At 45.3% G+C, this 11,365-nt stretch overlaps 2 protein-coding genes across 2 annotated transcripts; one reads left to right on the plus strand and one right to left on the minus strand.

Moving 5' to 3' along the window:
* Positions 1-8,238: 8,238 nt before the first annotated feature.
* On the plus strand, positions 8,239-9,471 carry LOC147974917 (uncharacterized). The gene has a single exon (XM_087520198.1). The coding sequence runs from the start codon at positions 8,494-8,496 to the stop codon at positions 9,469-9,471; it is 978 nt and encodes a 325-aa protein (XP_087376324.1). The 5' UTR covers positions 8,239-8,493.
* A 509-nt stretch (positions 9,472-9,980) lies between these two features.
* LOC147974918 (uncharacterized) lies at positions 9,981-10,696 on the minus strand. Its single transcript, XM_087520199.1, has 2 exons — positions 10,233-10,696; positions 9,981-10,158 (listed from the first exon to the last, which is right to left on the minus strand). The coding sequence occupies exons 1-2, from the start codon at positions 10,694-10,696 to the stop codon at positions 9,981-9,983; spliced, it is 642 nt and encodes a 213-aa protein (XP_087376325.1).
* Positions 10,697-11,365: the final 669 nt, after the last annotated feature.

The raw sequence follows: 11,365 nt of genomic DNA on the forward strand, positions 1-11,365 counted from the left end.
TGGAAGGGGGCAGAGGAGATGTAAGAAATGGTTCATCATAAGTTTTTCACCAGTACTGTAGTAAAAATTCATACATGGAAGATTCTAGACTGAACCATAAATGGGTACACTTTTATTTATGTGCGACACTCCAATAGAGCAAGATCATGCATGGAAGTCTCCACATGCTTAGACAGTGGGTTGCATTAAGCCAAGACTAATGATCAACATTTAACTTGGTAATGTAGATGTCCAGGTGAACCTCGTTGGAGTCCCCGTGCACATTGTTGGGGGTCAAATCATACCATGCGTCTTCCATGTCCACATCGGCGGGAAGGTCCCAGCTCGGCAGAATCCAAGTCAGCTTGCCATACCCAGTGTCGCCGCCTACGTACCTCCGAGGGGTAATAATAGTGAGCACGCACCCGTACATCGGCCTCGTGTCAGTGTCAGCATCAGCGGCATTGCCCCTGACGCATACTACAGAGACGGGGTGGCGGCCTGCGTGGGCCTCGCCGGTGCCCACGATCAAGAGGAAGATGCTGCTGTCCTCCTTCGAGACTAGCAGGCGGCGGTGATCTTCCAGCGACTCCGGCACGGTGAATGGGTAGCACGTCTCGTACTTGATGTTGTCCGCCAAGGGCCAGTAGTGATCGCCGCACGCCTGCATGAGGTGATGCAAGATGTCCGCCGGTGAGCCCCAAAACGATATCGGGCACTCATAGCAGTAGATGAAGGGCTCCTTGGAGGCATCGACCAGGCCATCCATGAAACAGGAGTGGTTGTAGGGGACGTTCCGCCAGTTGAATATATGAGCAAGTTACTACGAGATTTAGTCCGAATAAGTACAAAATAAATAATGATGGCTATAACAGAGATTAAACAAATCATGTGGACTAGCATATTATATGAACAGATTGAATCTAGGACACAGACTTGAAACATGAATTCTACCACGATTTTGAACAGGAAGGACATCAACACATGTGGTGCAACGGGAGCAGCACCGTTGGCGTTGAGGTTGTCGCCCATGTCGTTGAGGAAGAGGTTGCCGAGGTCGGGGAAGAAGTCGCCGTCGGTGAACTCGTCGCTGCTAGCAGTCGCGGGAGTGCGCTCCCTAAATTTCAACAGCGTCCGCCGAATGGAGCGATGAGGGAGTGGCCGTAGGGGACGTTGCAGCCGCCGAATGGAGCGCAGGAGTAGCCCACGAAGTAGTAGATGGCGCTCCTCCCTAGCCTCTATTCTTATCTCTATCTCAACTACTCTTCTTTGTGTTTTTATAATATACTAGTTGTATATGTCAAATCGAATAGTACTGCGTCGTCCGCTGCATGCCCGGCTGAACACGCCTCCTCGCCTCCATCAAACCCCTCTGTTAAACCTTTGTACATGACTTGCATGCTGGCTACAGATTCGTACAGAAAGTTAAAAAGAAACAAATCCCTCCTTAATCTTGTATTCCAATTACTCTATGGATTCCACTGCTAGTACTGTAGCGAAAGAAGTATATATTAAAAAAATATAAAAAGCTAAAGTTTAGGATAGAATTCGAACTTAGGTCATCGTGCTGCGAGCATCCGGCCCGGACCAGTACACTAGGTGTTGGTTGGGGAGAATGCAAGAGATAAACCTTTATAACAATGAGCCCGTCCGTTGCAACGGATCCAAAGTAGAATAATACATATTCGCAAATTTGAAAGAAAATAGTTTACTTTTGATATACATATCACTAAAAATATCTTATGTCTCACTCCAAATATATTCTTTGGGCAGTTTTGATGAAGTAAGGGAGGAATGTGGTTGGTTTCAAGATACTAAGGGGTTTTGTGTAAACTGGAGCAGAGAAGTGGGAATTGTTGCAAAAGGCCACAACTTACATCACAACCGTTAGATGTAGATCTAATGGTTAGAAATGGTGGATGGCAGACACACCATCATCACCAACTGAGTCTTTTATAGGAGTAGGAGTAGAGAAAAAACCGAGTTGGTGATGATGGTGTGCCTGCCATCTTATCATAAAGACTATCCGATCTATATCTGACGGATTGAAAGCAAACTATGACAATTTTACAAAAGATACACACACACCTCTCTCCACATTTACAGATAAGTCCTTGCCTCATTCATCCTTATCTCCCACAACCTCGTTGCTGAGCAATTAAAAAAGGAAGTCTCTGGAACAATCTGGCATGGTGGCCGCTGCTGGCGCCGTCCATCCCCATGCCTCCGCCTAGTCCGACCACCAGTCACCACCAGGCCCCACTCCTCCTCACCTCTATCATCTTTCTTGAGATATCATTTTTTAGATGAAATGGTCGACATACCATTTTCCGATAAAATTCTTAAGATATCATTAGTTTTTACACATGCGATTAGTCCTGCATGGTCAATCGCAACAGGTGTTTTGTAATAAAAATGCATCTTGATGTTCCATGCAATGCACGGGCATCTTGCTAATTTTTTTTCATATAATTCCAAACACCACGTAGACACGGTCTTTGACTATTTTGCAACTATGTTAGTATCATTGTTAGTGGTCAGCCGGTGCAAGTTATAGCCCCGGGTGTTTTAACCTTTTTTTTTAGTAATGATATCTGGCAATTGTTCGCCACGAGCTCAATCCTAGCGAATCCCACGTAACCGTCAGATTTCCATCCGACCGTGGCCAGTTTATAAGCCATAGTATTTGACAAAAACGCCACCCTTACACAAGTACTATAACTGCGTCGCGGGCGTTTGCAGCTGCCATGTCTCCTAGCGAACGTTTGCTAGGGATTGGAGTTAGCACCGATGGCAGTTCATAGTCGTTCCATGCTCAGGCATTGAACTTTGTAACTATTTTTAGATTATAATATACCAATGTTGGGGATATCACTTATTAGGAACTTATCAGTCGACCCATGGTAAGGGGTAAATCGGCCAGTTTATTGGCATATCAGTCGATTTATCACCATATCGGCTGATTTATCAGCCGATTTATCTTATCGGTCAGACAACGATAAGAAATAAATCAGTCAATTTATCGGAATATCAGAAGATATCTTGAATAGTGGAATATACTACCCCTCCAGTCATACTCCACTACTACTCTACTCAAGAAAGTTAGGGCATAGTAGTAGGTACTGTAGGGAGTACCAGTACTGTGATCACCCAAGCAAGTTGTCTGGCGTCGATATGACCCTACACTGGTGGTATGTGTCTTGTAAGTCAAGCGGCGTGCTATATTCATCATCACCTGTCCACTTCCAGCTGCACATATTCGCTTCTCCATCTTTGTCCGCACATAATCTCGTCCAATCTTCCATCCCCCCTAGGGTGCCTCCCCCTCATCTGAAACCCAAGAACTAACAATGGCAGAACCGAGCAGCGTCTGCCGAAAGAGTGGCTGGAATTTGCTCCCCACACAGGTAATCAAGCTCATTGTTTCGTGTGGGGACAATCTCAGTATCATGATGCTCGCCGCGTGCTTGTCGGGGTTGTACCGTTTACTCAAAGCCCTTAGACCGGAGCTTTTTAAGTCAGCTCCTTTCTTGCTGATGCCGCATAATCTTCAGAAATGGCGTGTCATGCAGCATAAGGATCGTAGGGTGGCGAGCATCAACCCCCTTGACTGCGATCCGATCCCCGTCACCCTCAACTACATTAACGGTATGTACTGGGTCAGCATGAACACGTCTTGGATGGTGCTCGTCAACGGTCGCGGTAGCTGGATGCATGTGGAGGTCTACACCTGGTGATTGATCTCCCTTCCTTCGGTTAACACTACACTGCTTTGGCACCGTGGCCCAGAATACTTGGAATCTTACAGTAGCCAACATGATACCAAGTTTGATTTGGTCAAGGTTGTAATCTGCCAAGTGCCCACAAGATCTGTGAATTATAAAGACTTCAGGCTAATTGCATTCTTCAACCGCGGTCTCGCCTATCTGACAGGTCACTATGGTATGTCGATAAATCTGCACATCCATCACAGGATCATACATCCTCCATGGTTCTCTGATGCCATTAAACACAAGGGCTTCATTTTCGCTTTCGACTCCTTCTATGGCTGGACGTATTGTTCGCCTACTCCAGTCATCGCTACAAATGGCTGTTACAACAGTATGCTACTTTCCTATGATATCATGGGCTTGCTTATATTACTGTCAACATTTACTGAAAAATATTCATGCTCATAACATGCTGTTCTTAAGATTGACTACATAAAGAGCCCTTTTTTATTTGACTCCAACTTTTTTTCGAGGGTTATTTTACTCCAACTTGATATGATGTTGTAGGACGCTTGGTTCCTGGCTCGATCAGACGACAGCGAACGATTGAAGATTGTTTGCACATACCGGATGTGTTGTTTCGCGAAATACAATCATAGTCACTACAAGGTCTTTGAGCAGGATCCCAACTTCTCTAGGCCTTCAGGAATTTTTGACTGGAGGTTGGTAAGTAGCCTTGGTACACGCTCTCTATTTGTCGGACTGAATTATCCGATTAACCAGGAGATAACTGACGGCAAGGATCATGATGGCATCGCGGTTTCGTTCATCAGACAAAACTGTGTGTACACAACGTACCATGCGTCTCTGCACACACCATATCCTAATATGTGCCACCACACTCTGTAGCCCAAAGTAGGAGAGAGGGTCGCAAGTATTAGACTTTGACCTGCTGGCTAGAGTTTCGCCCGTCAGGCACCCATCTGTGTTAAGTCGTTAGCCAATCTCTATAGCTTAATAAATAGTAATGTCTAACTGAGCCAGTTAGTAAGATGCGTACACTTGGTGTAGTAGGATCTTTATTTAGTTTGATGCATACACTTGTTCTTTTTTGGTAGCCCTTTTGTAATGATGGTTGATGTTTGGTTTGAAAGAGAGAGTTGCGTCTTCACTCTTCTGGCCTGCTTACTGCTTCTGTTGCACCCCAGCCCTGGTTGTTGTTGCTGCTGTTTTGAATGTACAATTAGTAGTATATTTCTTCTGTTGGTTGAATAAATGTGTTGTTATAACGACAAACACAATGTTTTGGAAGTCGTTGCACGGTTCGATCCTTTAGTGCCCCGTACCGTACGTAGTGCATACTATTTTTCGTACGGAACACATTTTCCACTTGTTGATAACATGCAGCCCACTAATGAAGGCCCAATAGAGAAGCTCATAATTAACTAGAAGGGAGGCTATCACATGAATCCGGCCCAGGTACATGCTCATGGTCCCCTAATAAACATAAATAAGTAAATAAATAAATAAATAAATAAATAAAGCTAAATGCTCATGCACCAGTTCTTTAAATTCACGATTTAACAAGAGGATATTATTTCCTATGATAGTGTCGTTACATTCAGTCGATATTATTCTTAGGAAGAGATAGTGACCAGTCTTCTTTCTCCCAGCATTTTCTTCCTTCAACCAGCGGACCCATGCGAATCGTAGTCAACGTCGTAAATAGTTCCGGTCCATTTTTATTTTTCAATAAGAATGTCTAACCCAGCCCAGCACATTGGCGACAGCACTTTATCCCCCGCCTTGGTGCGCTCGCCGCGGCGCCGCCGTCCGGCCCTGTCAACATAGTTTTTTAAAAAAATTGTCCCTGTCAACATAGTGAATAGGGAGAGGACTGTAGTTGTGAGTATGACAGTACGGACCCACCAGGTCCACTCCTGAACACAAGCAAGCGCCTCTTTTACTACTCAGATGAACCCCTCATTTTTTTACTCTAATCCACCCTGCTGATATCTGGGACCCACATCATTTTCAACGTATAGTCAATTAACGACAGAATTGCACAACTTTTTTTGAGTAGTAATTCGGAGGAGCAGGCTATAAACTGGGTTGTGCGGTCTGTGTGGCCCGTCTAACAACATGACCAGCCCAACAGTTTTTTCTTTGGGAAAATAGGTAGCCCAGTATTTCTTTTTGAAGAATAGCCAAGCTAGGCCTATTTGTTTTCTCCGACTTACTGGGCTGCAAGATGCATTCCAGCCTGTCCAAAGAGTATGGTCCGTGTCTGTTAAAAGTAAATCAAAAGGGGTTGAAAATTCCAAAAAAAATATAGAAAATTGGATATTAGTTTCTTTTTTTGTTTTTGTTCTTCACTGATATCTTATACTGTATTTCATTGGATTTAACATGACATAGTACTAAATTATTTTTATATTTATTTAGTATGGCTACTAATTTTTGGATTAAGAATATTTTGTTCCCCAGCAAAAAATTACGAATTTTCAAAATTTCCCACATACTCCCTCCATTCCTTTATGTTAGGTGCATTATATCCAGCTCGGTGACCAAGGCAGGAATTTTTGAAGCCTCCGGGACAATACTACCCCTGATATTAGTTTAGCATTAGAAATCAATTAGCATGAGCCTCCACTGATTGACCGCTGCATGCAGATATGCTGCTGGCCTTGCATGGCACATGCAATCGGCGTATCCCAACAAATCAGGGACGGGAATAAGTGTCTTTCCTTGTATACGAAAATGGATACCCATGTACGTGCGCGCCCATCGGGAAAAGGGAGGGAAGTGGCTTGGCGCGAACTGAATGAAGATTTTAAATTACGTTTTCGTGTACAAAATGAGTCAACTCCCGCTGGTTCTTTTCATTTCCTCCTTCTTCCAGTACGTGGCCAACAAAAAAAATGGTTGATCTAGACTTGCATCCAGCACCTAATTGGGATTCAATTGAGGAGAACGACGACAATGCCTTTGATCTTGGATACAACTACGACTGGCTAGCTTCCGATGACTCCGACGACGGTATGTTCTTGTGCAATCTCACCTTTTTGCAGTATCAGCGGGATAATTTTTCACTATGGGCTCCATGCAGAAGTTGAGCATGCGCTCCATGACGGGAACGGATGCCAGTATGATCGACTTAATCCCAGCAACGAAGCCGATGATGAGGCGGAGCTCCTTGAACACACGCGAGGTGCTTCTGCCGAGCACGGGCGAGTTGACGTACACGCGCCGCCGGAAGACGTGGGGGTGCACGGACGCGGGCACGGCCAACGCGCCGGCGGGGGCGGACGCGGGCATGAGCATGGCCAATGCGCCGGCGGTCGCGGACGCGGGCGAGGCCAACGTGCTGACGGACGCGGCCACGCAGTGGATGCAACACCGTCTTCACATGTACGTACTGTATGTATTCCATGTTCGTTGAATCAGATCAAGTAGTACTTGACCCGTTGTGTCACCATCTACACGCAGTTCAATCGCCGAGGCGCGCGTGGACAAGGCCACCCAGAGGACGGAATACAGTGCAAGCCGTCGGTGAACCCAGCGGAAAAGTGGTGGCCGGTGTCCTTTTGCACGACGGTTTCACTCAGAAGTAGGCAGACCTTCTATCCGGGGGTGATCCGGCTTGGTGCCACCAGGGCCTATCTCTTCGATGGTGAACAAATTCTCGTAGATTCTCGTGCGCGCCGTACCGGTGAAGTATTCATCCAGGGAACTGTTGTCATGTTCCCCTGCCATCTGGCGAACATCGCCACCAGTGATCAAGGAGTTGATGCGGCAGGTTCTATGTCCGCACATGACTCAGGCCACGGAGTAGATGTTGGTGGTGGATGCGATGGCTCTGAAGGAGAAGAAGCTGCCAGTATGTACGCAGGCCTTGGACAGGCTTGTGGTGCACATGATGTCGTGCTTAAACGCGTGTGTGCGGCGCTACTTGCTGGTCCTGTTGTCGGGCGTGGCCGGGGAGGTGACGACAATGCCGTCGGGGATGCCAGTGACGCTCGCCGTGGTCGTCGACGCTTGGGCTTGGCTGGTCGCGGCAGAATGCGCCCGGCTCTGACGAAGTGGCAAGGCGGGCATGGCGAAGTTGTTCCATCTTCGTTAAATGGCAGCAACAATGATGCAACCAGCCCCGCCCGCAATGTTAACCAAGCTGACTGTCCCGAAGGTGTTCCATCTCGTGGAGTAAATGGCAGTGGCAATGATGCAACCAGCCCCGCCGGTAACGTTAACCCATGCATCCGTGTGGAGTTGAAGAAAGATGTTGTTCCGGAGACTGATTATGGAGTACAAGCTGAAGTAGCTAACACCGGCAACAACAATGGTTAGTCTATTCCACGAGTTATTTAAGTTAGTCCTTGTTTGAAGTCATTGTGAGTAATCTGTGGCACTTAATTTCTAGAGAATGTTAGTTCATTTTAACTAAAATTAATCCATTTCTTGTTCTGAATATTCTGCAGTAGGCGCAAATGCTAAACAAAAAAAGAAGTGAAGATGGTACCCAGACAATCAAAAGAAAGAAATTTATGCCATGCTATTAGAACGGACAAATCAAGGCATATTAAACCAAGGGGTGGTTGAGGAGGTGGCAGAACTTTGTCAAGTTAACTACCAGACTGTTCAAAACATATGGTTGAGAGGCAAGCGGGCTGGTGGTATTCATGGAGTAGCAAACTAAAGAGTGAAAACTTGTGGCCGCAAGAAGATACCATTTGATTCGTATGCTATAAAAAATATTGATTTGAGCAAAAGAACTACGCTTAAAGATCTTGCTAATGAGCTTCAAATGGCCAAGACAACATTATGGAGAAGGTTGAAGCAGGGCAGACTGAAGCGCCATACAAATTCAATTAAATCCACACTGACTGATGACAACAAGCTAGGTCGTATTCGGTTTTGTTTATCCATGTTGGATGAACTAAGCGTGCCTGAAGAACCCACATTTAAAGGCATGTACAATGTCATCCATATTGATGAGAAGTGGTTCTACCGCACTAAAGGTACTCAGAACTACTACATGGCACCTCATGAAGAAGAACCATATCGCAGCACACAGAGCAAGGGATTTATTGAGAAAGTGATGTTCTTGGCAGTGGTAGCAAGGCCTCGTTATGATGATCATGGTGTTATGACATTTGATGGCAAGATTGGAATTTGGCCGTTCACATATCAGGACTTTCCAAAGAGGCGTAGCCCTTACAGAGAGAGGGGGGAAGAGGTAACCAAGGTTCTGCCGTCGGTGACAAAGGATGTTATTAGAGATTATATGGTGAACAAGCTTCTACCTGCCATCAAGGCTTTGTGGCCAGCTTCGGAATGCGGACGCATAATATACATTCAGCAAGATAATGCAAAGACACATATTTCCGTGAACGACAGTGTGTTTTGTGCAGCGGCACAAGCGGATGGATGGGATATTAGGCTTACATGTCAGCCGCCCAACTCACCTGATTTGAACATTCTTGACTTAGGGTTCTTTGCGGCACTTCAGGCTCTTTTTGAGAAGATGTCCTCCGGTAAAATTGCTTATATTATTGCAAAGGTGAAAAAAGCCTATGACACGTACCCGGCCGAGAGAAGCAACCGTATTTTTCTGACCCTTCGGTCATGCATGCGCGAGGTACTAAAGCAGAAAGGAGGTAACCGGTACAAGGTTCCGCACATGAGGAAGTCATTTCTGGCAGCACTCGTAATGCTTCCGGACGTAGTACCCTGCGATGTTGATGTTGTAATTGCTGCTATTGAGGCCCTTCCAGATGCTTGATGCACTTCTCGTCGCTTGTTATCATTAATAATCTTAGCGAATTCGTTAGTTATACAGTACTGAATTTAAACGTACTCGTACTGTACTTCTAGCATTTAAATCTTTGTTTTCTGATGCTTATTACTCCATGCCATCGACTAATCTTAAAAGAACTCGTTGTTCTTGTTTGGTGATGTTTATTACTCCATGACATCGACTTATCTTCTGTTTTGAGAGTAGAACGTTGCAAGCAAATGTAACCAACAAAATGAACTTCATTCATGCCTTTATTAATGTATGATGTCACTAAACAAACTCATGCAATACAAAAATGACTCTGGGCACAATGACAATTTATGAGATCACACCAAATGTTTAGTGCTAAGTAGAGAGTACTTGCATCACTGATTATGTGGTCGTTTCTTCATCATCTTTGGATCATACGATGTCATCAAGGACGTTAGTACAAAATCCCTATATGATTCCATTCCTGGGGGTACCGAGTCCGGCATTGAATCTGGGGCATAAAATCATTCCACGTGCACTTCACTTGCTCTGGAAGCTTGCAATGCTTCAAACTCTAAATCGATGGTTTCATCATCGCTATCCACCTCATCAGTCTTCATGGCCTTGTCATTCACCACGTTGCTCTTATCGTTCTCCTCGCCATATTCGTGTTCCCCTTGATTGATGCATCTAGTTGTGGCACTAAAAGTTAGAAGAAGGCATGTCATACATGTACAGATATGATGGATAAGAGCAAAGGTATAAGTACAACTAACCAAAAATCGGTGATGTTGTTTGACATGATGGGTATTCCGTAGATACGGCAAAGGTCAGTGCGCCGAGCATTGCTTGACACGGCATGCTTGAAGTGGCCGATGCTGCATACGGTTCCAACACCGCGCAATTCACGGCCTCGTTGACGGTGGCGATTCCCCCCTTGGAAGAATTTGCAGACCGAATGTCGAGCAGCATGTATGCGCAATAATCCGGCACGTCGGACATCACCGATGTCCGCCGTGGACGCATCATGGAAAATCTGGCCGGCGAGCTTCACGTCTGATAACGCAGGCGAGGAGTCCTCGGCGAGACACTGGCCGTGGTATTGGACCTCACTAAACAGGCCCAACGACTCGTCTTTTTCTTCCACCTGACTGAACAGTTCCATAGCTGGATCATCCTCTTGGCTGAAAAGATGCAGCGATGAGTTGAACCTATCTTCCTCTAACTTGAACGGATCCATGGTGGAAGAGAAAGGGCGTCGGTTGAGTATTTTAATTCGTCAGATGTTTTCTGTTCTCTAGAGAAGCCTTCGATCAGGTAGAGAAAGATGGTTTGTACGCTCTCAAAGAGGAAATACTAAAATAATGGAATTGCATGGGATACATTTTCCTAACTAACGATGGGCCCTTTTTCCAACAAACGCATTGAGTGATTCGCTTCATTTTATCGTCATGGGGATAGCTCACCATGTATGTGGTGGTGGAGGGGTAAAAGAGGGATTATATGGGATTACAACAAATACACCTTACATTGTGAAATTTTAATAAAAAAATGCACCTAACATAAAGGAAGGAGGGAGTATTTAGTTATTTTTTAACCCTGGTACTGACCAGAAAATGGGCAGCATTTCTAAAAATGGAAAACGAGCTGCAATAAATTCCATATGAATTAGAAAATGAGTAAAAATTATAAAAATAATATCAAATGGGTTGTACATGCCACAGATTTCGAGGCTGACTTGTTTACGCAAGGCTTTGTCAGTCAACACACAATTCTAGCAGCAGTGACTGTTGGATGTCTATCCAACGGCCGACGTCCTTCTTCAATCTTTGATCTTCCTGCTCCAGCCGTCTAAACTAGCGCCGGCGGGACTGCCTGCTCCCTCCTCTTGTGGCCCGCTGTGATGCCG

This window comes from Triticum urartu, chromosome 4A (assembly GCF_056163025.1).
Source record: "Triticum urartu cultivar PI428250 chromosome 4A, HENAU_Tu73, whole genome shotgun sequence".
Taxonomy (NCBI): domain Eukaryota; kingdom Viridiplantae; phylum Streptophyta; class Magnoliopsida; order Poales; family Poaceae; genus Triticum; species Triticum urartu.

Coding starts and splice junctions, on each gene's coding strand:
- LOC147974917 (XM_087520198.1), top strand. CDS start 8,494: ATGGCCAAGACAACATTATGGAGAAGGTTGAAGCAGGGCAGACTGAAG.
- LOC147974918 (XM_087520199.1), bottom strand. CDS start 10,696: ATGGATCCGTTCAAGTTAGAGGAAGATAGGTTCAACTCATCGCTGCAT. Junction 10,159..10,232: donor AACAACATCACCGATTTTTG/GTTAGTTGTACT, acceptor TCTAACTTTTAG/TGCCACAACTAGATGCATCA.